Genomic DNA, 27,747 nt, shown 5'->3' with positions numbered 1-27,747 from the left:
AGGGTGCGGGTGCGGCGGGGTGCGGCGATTAAAAAATTATTAAAAATATTTTTATTTATATTTTTAATATATTGCTAAACATACTTTTTTTACATTATATAAATATATACCAAATTTAAGAGCAATGGTAAATAATAACTAGAATACAGAGAATAGGAGAGAGCCTAGCTGAAGAGTGAAGGTAGAGAGTGGGAGAGAGACTCAAGAAAAATGAAGAAGGAGAGGGTTGGGTCTTGGTTTTTTTCAAAACGGTGCGTTTGCACCTTTTTTTTTTTTTTTTTTTTCCAGCCATACGCACCTGTTGTTGTTGTTGTTTTTTTTTTTTTTTTTGAATTTCGGCCGGTATCGGCCGATATCGGCAGATTTCGGCCTATATCGGCCGATTTCGCCGGTATCGGCCGGTATCGGCCGATTTCGGCCAGACCGATTTCACCGATACCGACCGATTCGGGCCGAATCGGCGCGATTTCGCGCGCGTCGGCCCGAATCGGCGCCGTATCGGCGCGAATCGCGCCGAAAAAAATGTTTTTTTATTGCCGGACGCGGCACGGACGCGCAGGCAGCGGCGTCGCCTGCGCGTCGCCGCGTCCGGCCGCGTCCGACGCGGGTGCGGCGGCCCAAACGCCGCACCCGTGCTTCATAGGTGATCTTCCCCCAGATCTAATGGAGATCACAAGATCTCGGCCCAAATCTGGCCGAGATCTTGAGATCTCTACCTAAATCTAGTCGAGATCTTTTGATCTCCGGTGAGATCGGGAGGAAATTTGAAATCTCCAACGAGATTTACCGATTGCCACTGCCTTCTCAGTTCCAACCGAAACTAATTCAACCCATGCAAAGCCCAACTCGAACCGATCTGATCACCGTATCGATCAACGGTAGGTCCTTCAATTTGTCACCTAACAAAGTTAGATCAAGTCCGGGTTAGGCACAAACTCAACTAAACCAACCCATGGATAGCCCTAGCAGCTAGAAGAAATAATTATCGAAGTCACCTGGGTCAATATTGGGAGATGGCTCTAATGTTTGGTGAGTTCTTCTTAACATCAACCAGAGCATAGTGCTTGCTATAGGATTTTTTTTCCTAGGGAGGTCATTAAGAACTCAGAAATTTAAACTAAGAAAATTAATCTTGAGTAAGGTATGGATTTTGTAGTTTAGGTGGTTTTTTTATTACAAATTTGTACCTAATGTTGGCAAGAGAACCAAAAAAAATAAAACTATAAGTTCACTTTATATATTATTTCTTAATACAATAAACATATTAATTATTGTTGTTAAGATTAAATTTTAGAAATTATCTATTGTTTCTAAATACAATTTTTTTTTTGATAAGCAATAACATATTAATCATTGTTGTTATAAGTGAACTTTGATTATTATTGCTTAAAATGTTTTTATCTATTAGTTTATGTCTTTACTCACTACAATTATTTTATTTATCAATTCAACTTTGACAACTATTGATCTTTGTAATTGTATTACGAAATTTTTTGATATGTTAACATTTGCATTTATCTTCACTCAATCGCACCCCTATACCACACCTCTTGTCTATTTTCTTTTTCTATTTTTTAGAATCACCATTGTCTAATTGTTTAATTGTCTTTTAGTGTAACATTGCTACCCAATAACTTATTGGCCCATGGCCCCAATTAATCTACACTCAACAAATAACATAATAAAATTTATAAGTCAAAGCAAAGAAGTAATAAGTAATTTTTGTCAAATTTGTGCTTTCTTGAAATTTCTAATTTTGATGTTGGGCATACTACTTTTTTGGCCTATTAGATCAAATTGGTTTGTTGTTGTTTTTTTTTTCCCTGTTTTAAAAAGTTTAAGGTATTGTCAAGAGGATCATATTCAAGCTTATTTCAATTGGACTTAAAAAAAATTGGGTCAGGGGGTTCAAAATTTTATTTTAAAGTATCAAAACAAAACAAATTCTAAGCTGCCTTCTAAATTGAAGCAATAAGCTGTTCTCATAGTCTAGGGGATGAAGGGAAAAGAGAAAAAAGAAAAAAGACATTTTAATGTCATTTTTGGCAGAAATTTAAAAGGGATACTTAAAGTACTGTATTTGAGTTTTGCACTAAATTATAAATATAATAATTATAAACATATAAATTATACACAAATTCAATTTTATAACAATATCAATTAAAGTACTAATAGCAAACAATCTTGATACCGTATTTTATCCTACTCTTGAATTTTACTAACTAAATTAAGTGATTTCATGGTTTTCCAGGTTAGACCTTGTTTTTGTTAATTTTTATGAGGGTTGATCGAAATTGACTAGGTTTAATTGAAATCTAGATATGGGATTAATTTTGGTTCTACATTTAAAGATCATGAAAATTAATAATTTAACCATTTGTGAATGGAAATTAGGTTTGAATTGGATTAATATCGTGAAGATAAGAAAAATACTTGATCGAGGTTTATTCAAATATTTATTCGAAAACCTGTATTGTGATTTGCCTCCCTTGAAATGGTGTCGTAATTGAGTTCAAATCTTTTATCTCACTCTCTCTATCCCACTTTAGTATATACCTTATCTGGATAGATAAGAATGCAAGAACTCATAATGGAAAGGCAAGAACTAATAAAAACATGCATTCTTGTTCAGACAAAGTTTGGCTTTAAATTGGTTTGGAGCTTTTCAAACTTATTCATAATGAAGAGCTATGTCATTTTGTCTTAGAGTTAATATATAGTATATAATACAGAGTAATGGCAATTGACAACACTGCCACATGCATCTTATTTCATTCATATAAAATTTAGACCATCTTATTTCATTCAAGTCAAATTTGTGCTTCTCAAAGCAATGAATGGCACCACAACGATGCAATCACTTTATACAAAAACTCAATCTAAAAGCTCAAACTTTGAATCTGAGTATCATGGATAACCTAAACTTGAAACAATAGATTATTCATGATAATCAAACATATAGGATAGAATCTGAAAGATTCAAAAGCATCAAGCATTGCTTGGTATAATAAATATATAGAATCAAAATTCATGGCTATGTGATAATAATTTATAGTAGTTTGCTTTACAGTTATCATGCTGTAAGCGCACAATTGTACCTGGACCCAAAAACAAGTGTTGGACTCACGCCCAATGAGCCTTATGCAATAAAATTTGTAAAGTATGGATTTGGAAGTCTTGGTTCGGGATGTTGGAAGTTCGATTAGCAGGCTAGAGAGCTACAATCGATGCTAATGATAAACGAATATGACAAAGAGACCTCCTCGGACGTAAGCCAAGGACAAGTAATATAAATATTCTCTTTCTATATCAAAGTTTACAATTCTTAGTTCCTATTTTTCTCAGCAGAAAGTGCAGATCCCCCTCTCTTTCCTCTCTCGTTTCCTTATATACTTCTTCTTTACTGGTTCATCCACGTGTCACACAAATCTTTCCCTTGGATACTTGTCCCATCCGCCACATTCTTGAAGTCTTTAAATAATAGCAGCAAGGCTGAATTCTACTGTTCAGAGGTCACTTTCCCATTAATGCGGCCAGAGAGGTAGATGCAGGGTCTTTAATGTGGTGGTAGCAGCTTTTTCCTCAGATATTTCTCACACATCCTTGCTTCTAAAGGGTGCTTGGATCACCCTCTTACCCATCAGTTTTTCTAGAAACTTGTCTCTAACCCCTTTAGTAAGTCCTAGGGTCATTGCCGAGTCTGTCCGAGGAGACATTCCTCCTCGGAAAACTCCTCGGACCTCTGCAGTACAGACTAACTTGTGGGCCTAAAGGCCCTAATCAAAACAAACTGGTACCAACCAATCAGACCCAAAGCCCAAATGTATATTCAAGAGTTTTTACCCCCCACACATGCTATAATAAATTCCATGATAATTGTATTGCCAATTATTTGAAGATAAAAAATCTCACCTAAGTGTACTGACAAGAACTTGTTTGGACTCATCAAAGTCATTGAGGTAGTCACTATGCTATTTGTTGTGGAAACTGTGTGAGAACCTTTGTATGAGTTACCATAGGACTTATGGGACTTACATTCTGAGTTGCTGGGAGAGTCACTCTCATTTTTTCTTCGACCATGAGCAACATCATCACTAAAGAAATTTCCATAACGCCTCCTTAATTATGAAGGATCATAGGTCAAATCATCAAAAATACATTCTAGGCCAAAATGGAGTTTTACCCATTTCTCACAAACTTTCCAGCAAAATTCCCCCTGTTTGAAACTATTTAGGGACATGCCCCTGTTTTGAAACTTGATTTTTAGAAAATTGAGTTTCAATGTAAAACTTGATTTTTAGACAATCGAGTTATAGAGGAAAATAACTTAAGAAAATTTTTTTTGTGGAACTCGAGTTCCGTTCCAAGGAATATTCAAGTGGAACTCGAGTTTCACAAAAAAAAAAAAAAAAAAAATTTAAGTCATTTTCCTCTATAACTCGATTTTCTAAAAATCGAGTTTCAAATAAGGACATATCCCTAAATAGTTTCAGAGAAGGGGCATTTTGCTGAAAAGTTTGTCTGAAAGGGGTATTGCCATTTTGGCCACAAATTCTAAATGGCATTTGACATGAAAAATTGTAAGACCTCAAAAGCTAATGTGGCAAAATTTTATGAGTTCAACCAAAAATCATGCAAATTTTGAAGGAATTTATAGGTACCACCAAATAGAAAAACTTGAATTAAAAAATTATCACACAACGAAACAGAATAGAATTTTTATAATAACATTTTTATAAAAACTAAAGGAAAAATCTTTAATCTTAGATTTTTTCACTGAAGTAAATGATTAAAATAAGTCAATTGATGGATTCATTATCAGCGTCTACTAGTTCTAGTTTTCACTTTTCACCCATTGATCATTTTTGCACATTATAACAGCCTGAAAATTACTAAAAATTTTAACATTCTCCACATTGATATAGCTTCATTCCAACTACAAATGATACCTTCTATGGATTATCTAGAATCACATAAGAAACTATGTTTGCAAACTATGGAGGTCATACAATCAGTTTAAAATTACCATTTTAAATGTAGAGAAGAAACAATTGAAGGTTGCTACTAAATTTGTGAGCTAAAGTAAAAAGTTCAATCCAACACTTAAAGGAGAGTCCTAATAGTCTAATCATTATTTATTCTGAATATGAAGGAAACAATGTCAAAGAAATTCAAATTAAGATCATCCAAGGTAGTACTGACATTTTCTCACAATATTATCATTGTAATTAGTATATTTTTATCAAATAGTTTTTTTTTAAATTTATAATTTTATAAAGTACACAATATAATCAAAAAACCAAAAAGAAAAAAAATTTAAACACATGCATGAGGTTAGTTTATATATAAACTAAAATATAATATATTGTATCATTTAAAATCAATTGGGATTCATCTGTAGGATAAAATAAGAATTTAAATAACATCATGTGTTCTTCTAAAAAGATAAAAACTTGATGAGGTTTGGGTTAATACAAGGTAGAATTAATTTTTTTTTTTTAAATTTTATAAAAAATATCCAATTTGCAATATTTGAAAAATTCCATGCACTTCCAACTTCTTTCTCCATCTCAGACATCTATTTATCTATCATTAATTACCCAATCATTTTTATAATTGTTACAATGCAATATATCTTCGTAAAACCACTCATGCAAACTCTCCTTTGTCTATATAATTGTAATGTTGTCACTGATTGACCTATACAATTAACAGGATCTACTGAAAGAAAGCAAAAAACTTAAAAAAAAAAAAAAAAGTAGAGAACTTTCAAATGGTGTTTAAGTATATTCGTGCTTAGAGAGTAAATTCGATATTTTTAAAATTTTAGTAGTATCTAGGCATTTACCCAAACCTCAACTCAAGTAGCTTAAAATTTAAAATGTTTATAAAGTGAAATTAATAACATTTCCCTTATTTATTTATTTTTTTTACAAGACATTTTTTTAAAGAAAATATTAACGAATGTCTTAAAAGTATTAATTTAAAAACTATTTAAAAAATTTTTATGAAAAAAAAAAAATTATTTTAATAATTTTTTATATTCTCAAGAAAATTGTATCAAAATCTCCTTCAAATGGTTATTAACTTATTATCAATAGCCCCAATGCCGGTACCGCTTAATAATTACCTACGCAAATTTCAAAAGCAAAACGTTGCGCTTTGACCCAACCCCACAGTCACTTTTTACTTCTTCTCTTGGCTCTTTCAGTACCTATAGCTATCTGCCTGAACCAGGGTTTTACATTTGTTTATAGAATTAGTCTTTCTAGGGTTTAAGCCTTGCTGAGCTCCAAGTCCAAAAGCTTCTGACCAAAAACGACGACGTATCGGAAGCAGAAATGGACGTCGACATGGACATGGACACTTCTCCTAGCAACATGAACCCTAATGACCTCACTGTCAGAGAGCAATTTCGCCGTTACGGGTACACTTCACATTATCATATATCGATGCCTCAATCTTTCTTTGTTCTGAAAATATTTTTAGGGTTTGAAAGAGTTTAACAAATGCTTCTGGGATATATGAAGTTTTGCATTATATATATATACACTTCAAAGTAGAATAGGTGAAAGAGAATCATTCTAATGAAGTCCATGATTTTCCTCTTAACTTACTTGTTGAGTTGTTGAAATTTAATTTTCATGCTTATTTGCGTAGATTGTTGCGATTCTTGAGTGTACCCATTGATGCCAATTGACTTGGTACATGATATGCTATGTAGAAGATGAATGTGGCCAATTCCCAATTCCTTGGTAGTTTGAACACTTATCTATATACATACATTTGTAGTTTTTAAGCGTTAAGTTACACACACACGCGGCCATGTGTATTTTTTTTTTTTGGTGTATGAGTGGAATGCCATTTCATGTTAAGTAATTAGACTATGTTTTGGGCTAAGAGTCTTGTAGCTCAACTGGCACCTTTTGGTATTTCCAATGAATTCCTCCTCCTTATTGAATTGAAATAAAAATGTAATTTAGACTATATTTTTGGGTCACTTTTTTTAAACAGCTTACTTTTGTTGAGAACATTTAAATCGACTTGGAACTAATTTTAAGGTAGATGTTTGTGATAAGATTTGAAGTCAAGTACATGTAGCACCTACTATTGCTCTTTTTGTGAGCATTTGATTGCCTTTATAACTAATGCCTTTATGGGCTTCTGTTTATATGTAATAATGTATTTTGAATAGGTATTGTATAGTGGTAAATCTTGGTATTGGGCCTTTCAAGTATATTTATTGGAAATCCAAATCACATACTTATTTCACTTCGGAATTATTATTGTGTGAAATTAGCTGTGCTTTCTGTTATGTCTATACCATTATATAAAGATGTAATGTGTACAGGAAAAGGCACTCAGCTACAAGCATATCGCCCCTTCGAGAACATTCAGCCTCAAAGTTCAGTGAATCCAGGCTATTGTATGATGGACAGAGTATCCATAGCCCAACTAATGCAGCCCTTTTTCTTGAAAATATTAAACAAGAGGCTGAGAGCATTGTTGCTGATCACTCAGAAGGAACTCCTGCAAGGACACAATCTGCTTCTAAATGGAGATCATCCATTGATGGTCATGGAACTCCTGCAAGGACACAATCTCTTAAAGCTTGTAAGCATGAGGATGACTCATTCGCTGATGTTGGAGATACAACTTTTGCTCTATTTGCATCGCTACTTGATTCTGCTATTCAAGGTGCTTGAATTAACCTTTTTGTACTATTTTGCAATACTCAAAATTATTCCAACATCACCTTTCTTTTAAATGATGCCTTCATAGTTCATTGAAATAATTTGTTATTGAGTTTTTCTAGTTTATTTGGCTGGTGACCTGGTTGTGGCAGGGATGAAATGGTTGTTCATTCAGAAAAGTGTTCTCAGCTTGAAATTCTGTCACTTGGGGAATATATACATGTGTGTGTGTGTGTGTGTGTGTGTGTGTATTGTTATATGGGTTATTGCTTTTGTCGAAATCTTGCAATAGTGCTAGTCGTAGCATATTAACATTTTTCACATCCTTACTTCTATAGTTAATTTTCTTTGCAGGTTTGATGCCTATTCCTGATCTGATACTAAGATTTGAGAGATCTTGCCGAAATGTTTCAGAGTCAATGAGGTTTTTCCTTTACTATTGATAATATTTATAAATAGATAGATATATTTTTCAGTATGCAAATGCACATAGATTCACACATGGCGTTATTTCATTTACCTGTTTTCCGTTATTTAATAGTGATAGATGCAATGACGCTGTAGTGGGTCTAAGTTTTTACTTTGCACCAGGCTTTACTTCATTTTTAATATTAACTCTGTGATCCATTCTTTCTTCATTTGTTCAAGGATATGGTATAGAAGCAAATTTTATTAGTGAGAGATATTGATTCAATCAGAATGTAACATCACAGGTGTCAAAAGGGGGGAAAAGAAAAAGAAGAAGATTCCATTTTCATCCAATACAACAAAAAATATACATATAAAATGTAACATCACAGGTGGTAAAAGGGGGAAGAGAAAAGGTAGAGGATTCCAGTTTCAGTGAAATCTCATGACTGCAGCTTGTCGAGAAAGAAATAGGGTAAATAGTGAGATTGGTGTTGTGTATTGTATTTTCTGTCCCTAACTCTCTTCCCCTCCCCCCCCCCTTCCCTTTTCTAAATATTCCCCAAAATTTTCTAACCCCACCCATCCCTGTCCCCTCTTTACACCCCCTCCATACCAAACAAACCCTAAGGATTGAGCATCCAAAATTAAATTTCCACACAAATGAAATACTCTAATGTGTAATCTTCACAAAGTGAAAGAGGATTATCTTTCTTCTTGGCTAAACTACCCCAGATTGGGAAGCAAATTAATAGAGGAGAAGCCATTATTTTATATCCTGTCAATGATTGGGATGACCTTTATACTTAGTACGTAATAGATGCTTATTGATATGTTAGTTAAAAAATATGGTTTTGTGTGATTGTAACTTAATTTGGATATTGAACCAAGCAGGGTTGCCATCGATCCCTACAACTGGTCTTGCTTCCTGGGGTTGAATGTTTTAGCTTATGTTGTGGATGCCTGTGTTATGGAATTATTGTTGATCTCTGTAACTATTATGTGTAACAAAGGGTGATACTATAAAAAGATACGTGTTGGTCTATTGTGCTTGGCTTGGATTCTTGGACTTTGCCATTCGAATTGTAGCAGCTGTGCAATTCAAAATCATTCATATTCTTTGTTCTTTCTGGTAGAATATAGGTAATATTTGTTTCTTTGGTGGCTGTTTGACTTTTTTTATGTGCATTTCCTCTATAGATATGGGTCCAATGTACATCATCGGGTAGTAGAGGACAAATTGATGAGGCAGAAGGCTCAACTCCTGCTTGACGAGGCTGCTTCCTGGTCTCTTTTGTGGTACCTCTTTGGGAAAGGAAATAAATCTTTAACCTCTTCTACTTTTGATGCTTTTGTGGATTCAGTTTGTTAAGATCTTTTTATAAACTGCTGGTAATGATGCATGGTTTTGAATTCCGTTCTGGATTAGCTACTGGAACTGAAGTGCACCATTTCAGGATTATTTCTGAGACTCTTCTACTTTTGATGCTATTATTATTGGTATTGTTAAGCTAATTGTGAGAGAAATACATTTGAAGATTAACTAGTTTCAAAGTAATTTATTCAAGTTAAATTAATATCCTAGTGAAGTGCTATATAAAATACAAATTAAGTGAAGAGTTATACTAAAGGGAAAAGAAAAGCAATTGTGGTATTACTGTATATAAACAAGGTGGTTAGACTATATTTATAACTATGAACTTCCCAGAACCTTCCTCAATAAAAAAAAGTTTCAACTCAATTTCCAAAGGTCAACAACCCTCACATGTGAACTGTTGTTATAAGTCTTTATCGTCTTTTTCTCTTTCTCTCTCTCTCTCTCTCTCTGAAGTCTTCTTTTCACAGAAGCTTGTTTCACTGCTTTTGTTATTCAGGTAGCGTTTCGCCCCAAATTTCATTAATTTTTGTATTTGGTTTACGATTTCTCTCTGGTCATCAATTTTTTTTTTTTTTTTGATAGGTAAAAAAGATATATATTCAAGAACACTACCTTATGCAAAAAAACATAAGGCAGAGAGATAAATACAAAGGGAAAAGAAAGAGTAAAGAGAAAAAGAAAGGAAAAGAAACTAAGTACATAGGAGAGAACTAAGGAACATAGGGAGAGAATCACTAGAGGTGAGTCCCCAGGCCCTAGACCAATCAAACAAAATGCCACTAAGAGAGGCCAAAAGCTGGCCATCTGAGCTTTCCATGTCCTCGAACGTCCTCCTATTGCGCTCCCTCTAGAGACACCACATCAAGCATAAAGGAGCTAAATTCCAAATGCTAGACAAATGCTTTCTAGGCCAATTCCACCAACTGAATAGAGTATTCGCAACTGATCTAGGCAAGACCCAAGAAAACCCAAAAGATCTAAATACCAAACTCCACAGTCGAGAAGCCTTTCCACAGTGTAGTAACAAATGATCCGCCGTCTCCCCATTACTGCGACACATGATACACCAATCAACAAAATCCAACCCTCTACCCCTCAAATTATCCCCTGTAAGGATCCTATCCCATACAGCAGTCCACACAAAGAATGAAACACGCCGAGGAGCCTTAACCTTCCAAACCCCTTTCTAAGGGAAAATAATGGGCGCGGGGCTTCTCAACTTATTGTAAAACGAACGAATATCAAAGTCCCCATTCTTTGTCAACTTCCATCGCATATGATCTACATTCTCAGTGGGAGGAAGATTAGAACCCAAGGTACGGAGAAAATCATCCACCCCACCCATTTCCCAATCATTTAGTCTCCGAATAAAATGAACATTCCAGCTTCTTCGCTCCTCAATCCCCAACCTCTTCAAGAGAAGAGGCCACCAATGCCTCTTTATTGGATGCAATCCCATACACGCTCGGAAAAGACAGTTGAAGTGGAGACTCCCCACACCAATGATCAGTCCAAAGCTTCACTCTATCTCCCACCCCTACCTCAAAGCGAGTATTCTTGCTAAAATCCTCTCATCCCATGCGGATACTTCTCCACAAGCCACACCCATGCGCCCCTCTACCTAGCTTGGACTTCCATCCCCCCCATTCTTCCCCAAACTTGAGGGCTATGACCCTTCTCCAAATCCTTGTCTCCTCAATCCCAAACCTCCATAACTACTTTCCTAGTAAAGCTTTATTAAAAGTAGTTAATTTCCTTACCCCTAACCCACCATTTTTCAAAGGTGTACACACGTTGTCCCATCCCACCAAATGAAACTTGGAGTCCCCCCACAAGAAATCCCTTTGCAACCTCTCAATTTTATTGGCCACATGCGTAGGGATGGTAAAAAGAGACAAATAATAAGTGGGGAGACTAGATAAAGTGCTTTTAAGCAACGTTAGTCTTCCACCTTTTGACAAATACATCTTCTTCCAACCGGCCAACTTACACTCAAAATTCTCCAAGATAGGATTCCAAATAGTAGGGGACTTGAAGGACGCCCCCAAAGGCATACCAAGATAGGTCATAGGCAAAGATCCAATCCGGCATCCCAAAAGCTCTGCTAGGACGTGGACATTAGGAACCTCCCCAATAGGAACCATCTCACTTTTTAGCATATTAACCTTTAAACCTGTCACTGCCTGGAAACAAAGAAGAAGCATCAAAATATAAGGAATCTGCTTCTCATCAACATCGCAAAACAGAATCGTATCATCCGCAAACAATAGATGCAATACACATACCCCTCCCCCCGTCTATCGTGGGCCCTAAAGCCTCGAAATAAACCAGCCCCTTCAGCTTTTTTCATCATCTTACTGAGAACCTCCATCATAACCAGAAACAACATGGGCGAAAGCGGGCCCCTTGTCTCAATCCCCTCGAACTCCCAAAAAAATCAGCCGAAGACCCATTAAACAATACCGAGAATTGGGCTGTAGATATGCATGTGCGGATCCACCTACACCACCTCACCCCAAATCTCATTCTCTTCAACAAATCAAGAAGAGCCTCCCAGTTCACATGATCATAAGCTTTCTCAATATCTAATTTGTAGATAACTCCTGGAATCTTACTCTTCACCCTACTATCAACACACTCATTAGCAATGAGAACTAAATCAAGAATCTGTCTACCACCCAAAAAACTATTCTGAGACTCAGATATCAACTGATCCAAAACCTCTTTCATGCGATTTGCCAACACCTTGGCCAAAATCTTGTAGACACTCCCCACCAAACTAATAGGTCTAAAATCTCGAATATTGGAAGCACCATTCTTCTTAGGGATTAAGGCTATGAAAGTTGCATTAAGAGATTTTTCAAACTTACTGTGTTGATAAAACTCTTCAAACACAGCGAAGACATCTCTTTCCACAACTCCCCATCAATGGTGATAAAAAGCCAAAGAGAAACCAAGCCCAAGTAAACAGTAGATCGCGGCAGTGGGAAGAGCAATCAAGCCCAAGTTTTGATTTCAGTCCGGAACATGAATCTCGCCTAGAATGCTGAAATCCCTCCCGGAACACCAGTTCAGGTTGGAATAGTCTGGAATTGAGGATGAGAAAGAATAGGGGGGGTCCTTTTGCACAGGTCCAAGCACCGGAATGGAATGGAATTCAAAACCTAAAAATGATGTGTATCATAAATATAACCTCCTGAGACTATTCCATTTGAATGATTAGCATCATTTAGGCAGTCCCCCATCTCTCTTAGTGTGTAACTTCTAGCATATATCTGTTTGCAAATTTCTTCCTCATGATGTATTGTTCCTAAGATCAACTTTGAAATTTTTTTTTTTGAAAATTAGGATATTATGAAATTGTGATTTCTTTTTAAAAAGAGGTATATTAAATTATGTATTTTATTAATTTATTTTGATATCAGACATTTATTTGTGTACTTTTTGGTTTCCAAACTTTCTTTATAAATAACTTATGCAGTAAACATTTCAAAAGAGAGGGGTGCAACCCCAGTACATGAGGTTACACATGAAGGCTTAAATAAACAACCCTCTATGGTTTGGGCTTTTTTTTTTTTTTCGGTTGATAAGTAACCCTCTATGGTTTAGTAATCCATGCTAAAAAGGGAAGAGATGAATTCTATGTACTCTATAGATGCCATGTATAAGCTCTGTGTGGCTATGTCGAGAGCTTTCATATTGCTCTGTGTATGTATGTGTGTACTGTGTAGCCTAACTTATAAAAAAAACCAAGGATGTGTTAGCCTCACGTGGTTTCCTCACTGAAACAAAGAATAGGAAAGAGATAGAACATTTGTTAATGCTTTAAACTGTGTGATTTGTTAATTAATAAAATCATTTACTGTTAAAATAATTCTTTAAATGTTGCCATTAAATTCTGTATTCTTTGTTCCTAAAATTACAGACTGCTCAACCAGAATATCTTCTGACCAATTGACGCATGCTATGTCATGGTGGCAGTTGCTCCTTAATAAACTTGATGGCTTAACCGTGATGCAAACATAGAAATATTGCTCTGTGGTCTTTTATACTGCTGCAATTTTGTTACATCAAAATTGTTCCTCCTAATCTTATACAACATGCCTTCTTGTTGCCTTTTGCATTTAGGTTTTGATGACAAGGCCATTATTTATGGTGTAATTATTTTGTTGTACTATTTTTTTGGTTATTGCCAATCTTATCCCACTGAGCTTTGGATTTTCTTCTCTGACCACTTGATGCGTGCTACTTCATGGTGGCAGTTGTTCCTTAATATGCTTGGTGCCTTAACCATGATGCAAACACAGAAATATTGCTTTGTGGTCTCTTATACCGCTGCATTTTTTTAAAATCAAAATTGTTCTCCTTAACTTACACAACATGCCTTCTTGTTGCCTTTTGCATTTAGGTTTTGATGACAAGGCCATTTATGGTGTTATTGTTTTGTTGTACTTCTGTTTATTTACTGTGCTATGGGTTTTCTGTGTGACGATTTTTGTTTCTTCTTGCAGTGTCGGAAGAACTCCCAAAAGAGCTAATCCTGGTGATGTATTTTTCTAGCATGTGCTGCTTCATAGGAAAATAATATTTTAAATTTGCAAAGAAGAAATGTCTTTTATTTGATGTTTTAAAAGACGTGTTTATTCTCATTTAAATTGATTGACTTATGACAGTACCCCCAAACATCGCATTTGGAGGCATGCCAGTTTGTTGCAGAAGATCATACAGCACAATTATGTCTCCGAGTTGTTCAATGGCTTGAAGATTTGGCTTCCAAAGCACTTGACTTAGAAAGCAAGGTGATCAGTTTTATATCAGTTCATGCTTAGAATGTTCAAGTGTGTTCTTGTTAATTTTTTTGTTAGTGGTCTTGCCTGTTTATTGATAGGCCCTTTGATAGACAGTATTAATTGTCTTTCTTGTTAGCTGAATAATTTATCCTTGTCTCTTTTTACAAGCACTCTGCTGTTGTTCTTAATGTTGTTATTATCTTTTCCCCCCCATTTTCTTCTTCTGCCCTGCTTCTGTTGCATATCAAGATATTGCTATATTGCATGCTGCATCTCTTGTATATCACCATTACTCAGACTTTTAAGTTAGAGTATAGATCACAGGACAAAATCCATTGGTTCCCTATCATGTTTCTAGCTTTACTGATTTTATTAGCCCCCTCCTCCGTACATCTAGTGTTCCTTGAATTGGGGTAGACCTTTGAGCATTTTAAACATCGTAATTAAATCTTAAAGCATATTTTACTGAAATTTAAGTTCATATGTTGGGGAACAGAGGAGCCTTAAGAAGAGAATTTAGATTCAGAAATGGAGGATTTTCTGTTCTTCTCCCCCTTAACATGGTATCATGGGATAATGGTCTGTTTTTGCTATCTTTCTTGGGTACACACACACACACACATATATATAAAAGGAGAGTATGCTTTTGTTTTCTTAATAAAATTTCCATTATAAAAAAGAAAAGGAAAATTGTTGCAGCTTTGAATTTTTTAAGAGTACATTGTTTCTGTTTAACATGGCAATTAATCAATATGGGCAGGTGCAAGGATCTCATGTTGGTACCTATCTCCCCAGCTCTGGAGTTTGGCATCATACTCAACGGTATCTTAAGAAAGGAGCCTCCAATACAAACACCGTTCATCACTTGGATTTTGATGCTCCAACACGCGAACATGCTCATCAGCTACCTGATGATAAAGTACTCTTTATGTGACTGTCTTTTGAATTTCTATAAAGCCAATTTACACTCTACACCACCGTCTTTCTCCACTAGTTGCTTACATTTAATTTTTAACTTGCTGTGCAATTGTCGAATTCCAATAGAAATATGTTTTAATGATACTGTAGAACCTGCATTAAAATTTACACAATAGCCCGGGTAGGTGTGATGCTATTGTAGGGCTCATGATAATGCTGAATTCCTGGTGTCAACTCCTCAGTAACATAAAAAATAGTCATTGTTAATATATGTAGTTTTCATGAATTTGGAACTCTTAGAAAGTATTCACATGAGTCTGAGTGTATATGTATTTCCTTAAACACATCATTAACATTTTTAGCTCAACAGAAACAAGACGAATCTCTTTTAGAAGATGTCTGGACCCTTTTAAGGGCTGGAAGACTGGAAGAGGCATGTGATCTTTGCCGGTCTGCTGGACAGGTAAACAATGTTCTGGATTTATTAGGTTATGGTTTATGTTTGTTGGTGCTGTTCTGATACATGCTAACATTTTGGAAGCCATGGAGAGCTGCAACATTATGCCCATTTGGAGGATTGGACCTATTTCCTTCTGTTGAAGCCTTGGTGAAGAATGGAAAGAATAGAATTTTACAAGCTATTGAACTGGAAAGTGGCCTAGGTCACCAATGGCGTCTTTGGAAATGGGCTTCCTTTTGTGCATCAGAGGTAGTATTGAGAGGGCCCCCATCAGATAAATTTCTTGCGTTTTAACGCCAAGTCCGTACTTGTTTAATTCTGGTCTCTGCTCTATTTCTCTTCATATGGTTATATTTATGGCTCTAGTTTCTTTCAGAGGCAACATTTCCTGGCTTCGCTCTTGATGGTTTGAAATGGAACTACATACATTTTTCTGGGAAAGCTGTTCAAAACACATTCTATCTTTTTTGTTTTTATGTTGAGACCCATTTCCTTAAATAGATTTTATAGGTGATCCATGCCCTTAAATGGATTCTATAGGTTCTTTGCTTAATAAGTTTAGCACATGTATGTTCTATTCTGTTCATGTATTGTGTGGATCAGCAATTAATGCACATGGTGTATACAACTTTAATAAGCTAATGGATCTTTGCTTTTCTACCTTTATTTTCTGAAGAAAATTGCTGAGCAAGATGGTGGGAAATATGAAGCAGCTGTATATGCAGCCCAATGTAGCAACTTAATTCGCATGCTTCCTATCTGCACAGACTGGGAGGTATTTTCTTCCCCCCTAATCATATCTCAAGATCTTCTTTTAAATGCATTTATGTTTACGCATTTTTAATAGGTTTTCTTCTTATGGTTGTGTGTGTGCAAGCACATGCATGCTTGTGTTTAATAACAGTCAGCAGCTTGTTCATGTTTTCTGTTCATTGTTCCAAATTTTCTGCATTGATATATGATGTGTGTATGGCCCTATATCCTCAAATATGTGGCATAATTTAGACACTATAGGAAGCAATTCAAATGGATAAGACTTCAGGAGTGTCAAGCTTATTTATGTAATTTTGAATGGTGGATACAAAATAGTGTTATTCCTTTCTTAAATTAACATTCTCCATTACATCATACCATTTTAGTTTTCACTGTATGAAATAATTTTGATCTATGATGATGTGATTTGCTACTTCAGATTAGTTGATGGAAGAACTAAGAAAGCAGATTTTGCAAAACACTACTGCCTAAGTACTTGCAGTATAAACACTGAATTTCTTTATTGTTGCAACATGCATTTCATGACATGCATTGAAATGTGTTAATGTACGAGAATGGATGGTTACTGTTAAATTTTGATTCATATAGAATAGCGGGTTGTCATGGCTCTAGGAGAGACAATTGTTCAGCTGTAAGCCTGTAATAGGTGCCCAAATCTGTTTGTTTAAAAAAATTACAGACGCAAATTTCAATGTGGTCTGCCTTTGCTAAATTTTTTATGATAGAATTTCGCCAATTTAAGAATCTTAAGTGCCTTCTTAACATTGTGAGACATTTGTTTTAAGTTTTGACCTGCTATGTATCTTGTTGCTTTGGTATGCATTAATTTTAAAGTTTCTGATCATTGATCTTTAATTTCTGCTCTTTTCTTATATGACTACTTTCGATGCTGGTTGCTGTTGAAATTTGTTACTCATTGTATTTTGCAGTCAGCATGCTGGTCAATGGCAAAGTCATGTCTAGATGTTCAAGTGGATTTAGAACTAGCTCGTCTACCACCTGGGAGAATGGATCAAATTAACAGTTTTGGAGATGTAATTGATGGAAGTTCTGGACGTAGTGATGGCACCGTTCAGCCTTCAGGTGGGCCAGAAAATTGGCCAGTTCAAGTTCTGAACCAGCAGCCACGACAACTTCCAGCTCTTCTTCAAAAACTCCATTCAACGTATATTGCAGTTTTCATTCAAATATTATAGTCCTTTCTCTGTGGCGTAGTTTAGTATGTTGAATCTTCTTTTTTTTTAAATATCTTCTTGATTAGGGAAACAGTACATGAAAGTGTTGCTCGTGCTTGCAAGGAGCAGCAACGCCAAATTGAGGTATTTCTGAAAAAAAAGAGTGTTAGTTTATTTAGCTATTGGATTTCCATCTGGCCAAGATAGTTTTGCAACTGAAAAGTGTCTAGCACAATTTATTTTAAATGACCTGCAGCTGGGTACACTTGGACAACTGTTTATTAGATTGCAGCACAGAGATATATAGGGATTTACTGCCTGCTAAAGTTATTTCCTCGTCAATTTTCCTTAACTTCAACTGAAGTAGCTCTCAAATTAAACCTCCCCCCAAAGGGAAAATAATAATAATAATGAAAGAAAAGAAAATTCTTGTTGTCTCCTTGAGCAAACATGCATTTACGCATAAGTGGTAACTAAAGCAAAACAAAACATTTACAGTTGACATCTTCATCAGGACTGTGAATAGAAGAAATGCCAATGGAAGAGTTGAAGGTTTCTTCTCAAGCACTCGAGAAGAAACCTTCAACTCTTCCATTGGCATTTCTAGCAGATCTTTAGTTCTTATTATTGCCCTATATAATATTATAGTTTTCTGGCAATTTGTGTAAGATATATCCAAGAGAATTCTTTTATGTGGTTAGAATATGTGTCTTTCTTCACCTCTTTGCATTTTTTTTTTTGGATAGGTAATCAGGAAAATAATATTATGATAAAACAATAAGAGAAAAGTACAAGATGTTCATGATGATGAACAATAAGAAAAAAAGTACACACAGCACAACAAAAAAAGGGTAATCAGGAAACTAAGCTAAGGGAAGACATAAACTCAGAAAGAGAAGAACAATCAGTAAAACCCCAGCAACGAGACCACTCCAAAAGACTGCGATGGCTTAAAACCTTCAACTCATCCAACATCTTCACCTTGTCCTCAAAAGATTGACGATTTCATTCCAACCACACAATCTACATTAAGCAGCCTGGAACCAAATTCCAAATGTCCGAATTATGCTTCCTAAGTCACTGATGCCAACAAGATAACAAACCTACCATTGAACCTGGCATAATCCAACTACACAGGGTTGGCTGTAATAAGGAAAATGAAAAATTGGCTAAAATCTACCTTTTCTTTCAATTTTTCTGAAAGTAACTATGCACGGCTCATTTTACATGGAAGCAAGCATTGGTCTTTCCCTTCCCTGCCTTGGGGCTCTGAATTTCAATTTTATTCTAGATATTTGCATATTAGGTAGGCCCTTTGTAATGTTATTTTACTTATTCAAAGGAAGAGATTTTTTTTTTTTTTTTTTTTTTTTTTCAGTTTGATTAAAATTTATTAGCTGTGTTCTTTAACCAAATGATGCTTCACAGATGATTCTAATGTTAGGGGATATACCGCGCCTGCTGGACCTTATATGGTCATGGATAGCACCTTCAGAAGATGATCAAGATGTCTTTAGGTAATTCCATGTCATTGACGTTCATATGTTTGCTAGATTTGTGTCGAGATGAATTTGGGAATGTTCCATTAGTTGTGCCCTTGACCTCTCTTTTAACATGAACTTCCAAATTTTCATGACTACTTGTATGGCTACTTACTGATAATGGTATGGTCTGGTTTCATTAATATCCACTGGAAAGTCATATCAAATTATAACAAAAAGAAGGTGAAGTGTTTGAAAGCAATTGATGATCGTCATTTTATTATGTTAAAATCGATCTGTTTTGGTGATTTCCATCACCTGAGGTGGTTCTCTGAGTTAATTTCTGTATTGAGTCATTAATGAACCATATTTATGGTGTGTGTGTGGGGGGGGGGGGGGGGGGAACAAATATTGTGCTAATAAATATTTGTAGATCTGCCTGTTCAGAATAATTTGGTTGACCAATGAGTATTGTGGTTTCTGTCAGGCCCCATGGAGATCCTCAAATGATTCGATTTGGTGCACATATAGTGCTTGTACTTAGATATTTACTTGCTGATGAAATGAAGGATACTTTCAGAGAGAAAATAATGAATGTTGGTGATCTCATTCTACACATGTAAGTAGTTTAAAGTTATGGTTCCTAATAAATTTTGTTATGTTGACATTTATATAACTAATGATTAATATGTTTTAGTGAATTTCGTAAGTATTATGCCATTGTAATCTAGCTCAAGTTGACTGTCCTCCCCTTGTAAAAGTAAGGTAGAGAATGGGTTGTGGGTTCATGTCCATTGGGTGCGTACCTTACTGATAATGAAAGCATAATGATGTAGGCCTGTAACTAGGGAGCAGATAACCACTAAATAGTTTTCTTTTTTGGGTGTGTACTGTGCAGCAAGACAATATTAGCTTACATAGTATGACATTTGCAAAGTACTCACTACTCAGTTATGAAATCAGCCCAACTTCCCTTCCCCCCTCCCCCCCTTTTTTTTGATTAATAATAAGCTTTATTGATATAGAAAAAGGGACACCGTAGGACACAGGAAGTGTACAGGGGTCAACAAATCAAATAAAAAAATTACAAGAATCAATAAAATCAAGAATAGAAGAGAATGATTGGTTTCGCAAAGCAAACAACCAATCTAATAAAGTTTTAAAGAAAAATAACTTGAGGTCTGGTATGGATCTTTCATTATCTTCAAAACACCTACCCTTTTCTTTCCCTCCAAAGACACCACATTAAAAAATGGGGAACAATTATCCATATATGACCATTTCGATGACGACCAAACCGGCCTTGCCAGCAAGCAAGGAGCCCCACAACTGACTTTGGCATAACCCAACTTACTCCAAATAAACCCAAAACCATATACCACAAATCCATAGCAACCAGACAATGAAGGAAAAGATGGTCAACTGATTAACCATTACACTTGCACATATAACACCAATCCAATATCCAAACCTTTCTTTTTTGTAAATTGTCAATCGTCAAACATTTTCCCAAAGCAACAGTCCAGACAAAGAAAGCCACTTGAGAAGGAATTTTCTACTTCCAAATGCTTTTCCAAGGGAAACAAAAATCATTAGAGCCCACTAGAAGAATGTAATAATCATTAACCATAATCCCCTTATATTTATCTAGTTTTCAGCTCATTTTATCCTCCCCAAACCCCCTTACGGAAGAGCCATATATGGTATCCATGAAGTTCGACACAGCCTCCAATTCCCGATCATGAACACCCCTAAAGAAACTTACATTTCAATAAAGGAACCCATCTGTGAACTTCATAAGCTCAGCCACACTTGCCTCCTTATCTCGGAAAATTCTAAACAATTCAACATAGCTAACAGCAAGAGGTCTCCCCACACCATCGGTCTTGTCAAAACTTCACCCTCAACCCATCACCAATATCATACAGAATATAACTTCCCTTACCACCTTTTGTTGGCAAAAAAAAATCAAGTTGACCATGTAATCATATTGGGGTTGCAGCTTCTAGGCTTAGTTCTTTTTCATTGGCTGTACATCTCTCAGCTTTTCTTGTTCTTTGATCTGAGTGTTGTATCCTAAACAGTGAAGGATGAATGGTTATTACTTATTATGTTTACATTGATGCACAATTTTGCTCTATTGTTCATTGATACAATTGGCTAATATGGTTTAAGGTATGCGATGTTTCTGTTTTCAAAGCAACATGAGGAGTTAGTGGGTATATATGCTTCTCAGCTTGCACGTCACCGTTGTGTTGACCTGTTTGTGCACATGATGGAACTAAGGCTGAACAGCAGGTAAAACAACTTCTTATTCAGGTTATGTTTCTCATGTCTTTGTCCTACTAAGTTTATTGGTTTTTACGTATGTGATCATGGCATGGGGATTTGAATTTACAGATGCTTTATATCTTTGTGATGAGATATTCTAGATTCAAGGATATTATTTTGAATTGTGTCATATGTTTGTTTCTAAAGGGCGGGGATGTGCAGTTTTAGTTTCCTCTTCAATTCACTACTTGTGTGTTCCTAGGGAATCTTCACAACCCTACATTACTGGTTAAGCATAAGATTAGAGATATCAAATGCTACTGATGCCTGTCAAGAATGTATTCTATCTGGGCATATTTGGATTTTTTTTCCCCGTGGGGCTGGGCGATAGTGGAATAACTAGGCTCCGTTTGGTTTGCTTTTTTCACGGTTTGCATCTGCATCTGTCAGTTTTTTTTTTTTTTTTTTACCAGCGCCTGGTGCCCATGAACAGTGCATCAAGGCAAATGAATAGTATTTTTTTTAGTGTGAACAGTAACGGAAAATTATTTTTTTATTGTTTTCAGTTTTCAGCAAAATAAGCGGTATCCAAACGCACACCTAGTCTCTCTTATTCCTGTGAACAATTTCTTTAGAGTTGCAACTGTTCACTATGTACTTTTCTCTACTTCTCAAATAAGAATTTTTTTCCTTCTGATTTTTAGATTTGAAAACAATAGATTTAAAACACATTACTGTCAACAAACCTTAAGAGAAGATTTCACACTGTGTAGTCATCCCAATTTTGGAGGAAATAAGCTATATGTATAAAATGAATGAATCAAGATTGTCTTCCATAGATAATGTTCTGACATGACTCCTTTGAGTCTTTGACAGTTGGGCATAATGCAGTCTATGAGCTGTTAGTTTTATGTGTGTGTGTATTTTTGTGATAAGAAATCTTTATTGATATGGAAAACAAAAATAACAGCAGCAGTCAGTACACAGGAACTGTACTAGTAGTGCAGCAAAATTAAAGAAAATTACAGCAATCAATAATATATTTTCTTCCCATATACTTTTATGTCTGCAGAAATTTAGTGCCCATTTATCTGTATAATTATAAACTAAGAAATAATTCCTGTGATGGCCATTCTGTATAATCACAAACTGTGAGAGGAAATGCATGTGGAAAGCTGGTATAGTTTTATGTCACTTTCAATTCATACGTTTTCACTTTTGTGAAAAATATTGTTCTCTTCCATAGAAAATAGAGAATTATGGCGAGTACAAATTAATAATAGGATTTGGTGTTAACTGGTTTTCTCAACTAAATACCTTAGCTGACTGGATTGCAAATTGCCAACCAGTGTAAGGTACAGTGGGTCTGGATGCCAATTCTTTTGAATATGCAAATGATTGAGTGGTCTAAGAATGAATGACTGTTTCCTCTGTTCAGTTAGTATTGAGATTGCACTAAAATAAATTTACTTGGCAATAATTGTTATATATTTTTTAAGAGATCATATATGGTGCATATCAAAGTACAACAGATATTAATGAATTAACTGAAGATATTGCTGCACGAATAAAAGATATCCATTTTGCAATGACTAGGATTAATCTTAATTTTTTGCTGTTTATATTTTTTTTGGTGTTGATGTGTTATATTATGGTTTTTGGCCTGCCAACAGTGTTCATGTCAAATATAAGATCTTCCTTTCTGCTATGGAGTACTTACCATTTTCTTCCGGGGATGATTCAAAAGGAAGTTTTGAGGAAATTATTGAGAGGTACGTGTATCTCTTCTTCAATATGTTCTTATATATCTCAGGCAGAAAGAATGGAAAGTATGTTATTTTCATATAAAGTTTGTTGGCTTTGTAATTATCTGTTTAAACACAGGATTTTGTCAAGATCCCGGGAGCTCAAAGTTGGTAAATACGATAAGTTGTCAGATGTACTAGAGCAGCACCGGCTTCAGAGTCTTCAAAAAGCTATGGTTATCCAATGGCTCTGCTTTACGCCCCCCTCAACAATCACTGATGTTAAGGATGTTAGCACAAAACTTCTTCTGCGAGCACTGATACATAGGTAAATTTTTACGAATATAGCTGTACTGTATTATAATTTTCTCTTTTTTCTGATGAGTGAAAGGGTAAGGCCCCAGTACACATGTAACAAACAGCAAATAATAGCTATAAGATAGGATTCCATAGATAGTCAACATTTGTTCTGCACACAGCTGATTCCTCATGAATCATGTACTTTTCTTTTCTTATTCTAGAAGACAGGTTTTCCTTTCTATTCTTCATCTAGTTCTTGCTGGTTTGACATTATAGCTTTATAATTTAACTCTTCTTATGATGTCTAATTTTTCACATCCAAATTTTACAAGTCTCTCTCTCATGCATGATTGTTAAATTTTATTGCCACTTTTATTGTTGTCTGTGTTGTTTTTTGTTCTTCTGAAGTCTAACCTTTGCTTTTTCTACAGTAATATATTATTTAGGGAGTTCGCTCTGATTTCTATGTGGAGAGTGCCAGCAATGCCCATAGGTGCACACAAATTACTTGGTTTTCTTGCTGAACCTTTGAAGCAGCTTTCAGAACATCAAGATAACTTCGAGGCTTTTAATGTTTCTGATAATCTAAGAGAGTTCCAAGACTGGGTATGCCTCATTCTTGCATACCTATTTGGTTACTTTTTCCAACTTGCTTTTGTATTATTTCCAGCTTGATATTTATATTTCACATATTAATATATATTTTCATTAAATAGAGTGAGTATTACTCCTGTGATGCGACATACCGCAATTGGCTCAAAATTGAGTTGGAGAATGCAGAGGTTTCTTCCATTGAACTCTCATTGGAAGAAAAACAAAGAGCCATTACAGCAGCCAAAGAGACACTGGATTCTTCTCTTTTACTGCTACTAAGTAAGTTGCGTTGACTATCATTTTACATATGCAAAAAGCAGAGACTGACCATGTTGGGATTATCTAGTATGTTTCTTATGGTATAATTTTCATTGAGAATGGTGGATTTAGGCTCATCATATTACTCTGGATTATAATTGATTCATCTACTTTCTCTAGGAAAAGAGAATCCTTGGTTGGCTGCATCTGAAGATCCTATTTATACGTCAGAGGAACCTTTATTTCTAGAATTGCATGCCACAGCAATGCTCTGCCTACCTTCTGGTGAATGTATGTCTCCAGATGCTACAGTGTGTACTACTTTAACGAGTGCCCTTTACTCTTCAGTGACTGAGGATGTTGTGTTAAATCGGCAGCTAATGGTATGCTTATTGAGCCTTTTTCTGATTATTAAATTTTTAATAATTAAGGCTCTTTGGTACAAGCATGCTTCCTTCAGAGGCTTATTTTACCAAATGAATCGACTACTAAGATTATCTTTTCTTTTCCTTCAGTCTTCATGCAGAGGTCTGTGTAAATAATACAAAGTTGAAAGATAGAGTTTTCAATATGTTTTAATAGTCAGGGGTGAATGCCTTGGATTACCCGGCAACTGGTTCTGGTGGGTGGGGTTAGTTGCCCATAGGTTTTACTGGCCAAAGGCAAGTCCAAAGGGCTCTTATTTTGAAAGGTTCCCTGCATTATCAAAAAGAAAATGACTGAGGAAAAAGATCAGCCTTGAGTGTGAAGTCCATTCTGGCTTTAGATATTTAATTAAGAAATATGAATAACTTAATTTTGATTTCTTTTTATTTTTTATTGAGTCAATTACTTTACCAAGTTAAACCTTTAAAAGATGGCAAGGGGGTGTACCAATGACCAAAAATGAACACTGGAGCCCTAGTATAGGCTTAATTGTGGTCCAAGTTGTTCTTAACCTCATTCTGCCCTTCGAAAGATGTTAAATCTGGAGTAATGCTGAATTACTCACCAATTATACTATTAAGGATTGCAGTAGTCGTGGTTTTTTGGGAAAAAAAAAAAGATGCAATCCTTATCTTGTCTTATATCACAAATGAAATTTAGTAACTTGATTAATGCTACACTTCACCTGATATTTACAGAAATTAAACCCAAGAATCTGGTCCTGGACCCAGTATATCTCAACTTGGAATTTGTAATCCATATAAAGTTACATGTCACAAAAATCCATATTGGACTTTGGAAATTAGTTTTTCATGCATCAAAATCCTTATTTAATTCCCCTCTTTGACATATTCTGAAATTTTTGGACAGGTGAATGTGTCTGTATCAGCAAGGGACAATTACTGCATTGAGGTTGTACTTCGCTGCTTGGCAGTTGCAGGTGATGGAATTGGGCCACATGAGCTGAATGATGGTGGTATACTTGGTACTATTATGGCTGCTGGCTTCAAAGGTAAGTGACATAATCATAGCTACAGTTTTAGTAAAGCACATACGCGGGTTGCAGTTTGGTTAAATTGCATTGTAATGATGAAACATAGTATTTGATTAATCTTGTGTGCTTTTGTTGCCAATTCTCAAATTTCATGTGTTCAAATTAAGAGAAAGTTGGTATATAACCACACATTAAAATTTAAGAAATTCTAATCTGAGATGTTTGAAGGGGATAACTTGGATAGTTTCATCCTTAACTTCACCTTTTCAATTACTAAAACAGGCGTAAGAGAAGTGAAACAGTTCTCCAAAGTGGCATTAATTGATGCAGTACTGATTGAATTGATTATTACTTAATCCAGGTGAGCTTCTTCGATTTCAAGCAGGGGTTACAATGGAGATCTCCCGTTTGGACGCATGGTATTCAAGCAAAGATGGTTCTATAGAAGGCCCTGCTACATACATCGTGCATGGTCTTTGTCGTAGGTGCTGCCTTCCTGAAGTCATTCTTCGGTGCATGCAGGTAAGCCTCTCCCTCAGAATAATTTCTTACTCTGTCTGTCTTTTAAATTATTTAATCTTAATACAGTGGATTCCTTGCACTATCTTTGTTCATGTAGGCTTCTCTTTCAAATTCCCATTTATCAGCAACTTTTAGTAGTGATTTTTGTCTCATTTGCAGGTCTCAGTTTCACTTATGGAGTCTGGCAATCCACCTGAAAGCCATGATGAATTGATTGAACTGGTTGCTTGCCCTGAAACTGGGTTTCTTCATTTGTTTAGCCAGCAACAATTGCAGGTAAGCTAATAAATAGTTTTGCGTACTGGTGCACAGAAAAATTGTTTACTGCATGCTTGAGCCTTTAATCATGATGAGCATTGTCTGTGGGTCACTTACTAGTTATTAAACTTTTTCTCCCACTAACTCTTGGGATAGACTGTTCCCTCTAAGGGAGCATAACACTTAGGGTTTTTTTTTCTTTTCTTTTTTTTCTTTTTCTAATCAGCAAGTGCATATTTGTCTTCAAGGGAGATTTAAAAAATAAATAAAAATAAAAATAAAGACTTAGTAAAGATATAGGGTCTAACTTTACTACTAAAATGGCATGGACTAGCAATTCCATTTGCAAATAATAAGTTTGCCACTTTCATGTCATCTAAGTTACATAAGTTTACAGTTCTCAAGAGTATTAATTCTTGCCAACTTCTAACTAGTGGTCTACTTCTATTGGGGAGCTCCCTCTTTCTTCTTTTTTTGGCTTCAGAAATTTTATGCATACTTGGTGTATTTTTTTTAGGGGATTCTCTTGTATATCCCGCTTATTTGAGTTTCTTTTCTTAATCTAATTATTGTACTTATCCAAAGACAGTATCCACAAAATGTTATTTTATTGAACTGTTATTTTATCTATGACTCTTAGGGACTGCTAAGCATCCTCAGTTTACTTCCCCCCCCCCCCCCCCTGTCCATGTCAAATTGTTTCGGCTGACATTATTTTATTATTTTACCATGTTCAGGAATTTTTATTGTCTGAGAGGGAGTACTCAATATTTAAAATGGAACTTCAGGAAGAACTTTCTTGTTGATCATTGCTATGGATGTAAAAATCAAGGTCTTAATACAGGGCTTGATAGGATTGTAAAATTGATGAGTTAACGCCTTTCTCCAGTTATGAAAGGATTAATTTTGTTGTAAAACGTGTTATATTTTGTCAATATCAAGGCAAGCTTCATTATGACTATCATGCCGATGCATGTTTATTGTGTTTGGCCTTTTTCATTATTTCAGCCCTAGAATACGTACAAGATATGCCTATTTTAGCAAGGTAGTGGATGACAGTTCAGTTATATAAAGCAAAAACAAGAATAATTTTCTGTATACATCTTGAAAAGAACTGCAGTCTGCAGAGTTGAATGTGTAACATTGGTGCAACTGGAAATAGCTACTCTCAGTTGCAGGCTTGCAGCAAGCAAAGTACAAGAACTTTTTGGTGCCAAGATGAATTAAGTTTTTGGCATAGAACAAAAATTTGTGTTGCATTTGCAAATAGGATGGTATTTTTTTTTTTTTGGGCATAAATC

General features: G+C 35.5%; 1 protein-coding gene across 1 annotated transcript; it reads left to right on the top strand.

The window, feature by feature from the left end:
- The first annotated feature begins 6,197 nt into the window (after nt 1-6,197).
- Nucleotides 6,198-27,407, top strand: LOC142636546 (nuclear pore complex protein NUP107). The gene is made up of 24 exons (XM_075810799.1): nt 6,198-6,427; nt 7,352-7,698; nt 8,049-8,118; nt 9,303-9,418; nt 13,992-14,023; nt 14,154-14,279; nt 15,031-15,189; nt 15,559-15,651; nt 15,730-15,897; nt 16,325-16,423; nt 17,352-17,587; nt 17,684-17,741; nt 19,026-19,114; nt 19,566-19,697; nt 21,254-21,376; nt 23,023-23,121; nt 23,234-23,422; nt 23,826-24,000; nt 24,111-24,267; nt 24,427-24,629; nt 25,543-25,684; nt 26,028-26,188; nt 26,348-26,464; nt 27,184-27,407. The coding sequence occupies exons 1-24, from the start codon at nt 6,342-6,344 to the stop codon at nt 27,250-27,252; spliced, it is 3,246 nt and encodes a 1,081-aa protein (XP_075666914.1). The 5' UTR covers nt 6,198-6,341; the 3' UTR covers nt 27,253-27,407.
- The last annotated feature ends 340 nt before the right edge of the window (nt 27,408-27,747 follow it).

This window comes from Castanea sativa, chromosome 5 (assembly GCF_040712315.1).
Source record: "Castanea sativa cultivar Marrone di Chiusa Pesio chromosome 5, ASM4071231v1".
NCBI lineage: Eukaryota > Viridiplantae > Streptophyta > Magnoliopsida > Fagales > Fagaceae > Castanea > Castanea sativa.
This window is presented reverse-complemented; position numbering and strand designations above follow the sequence as displayed.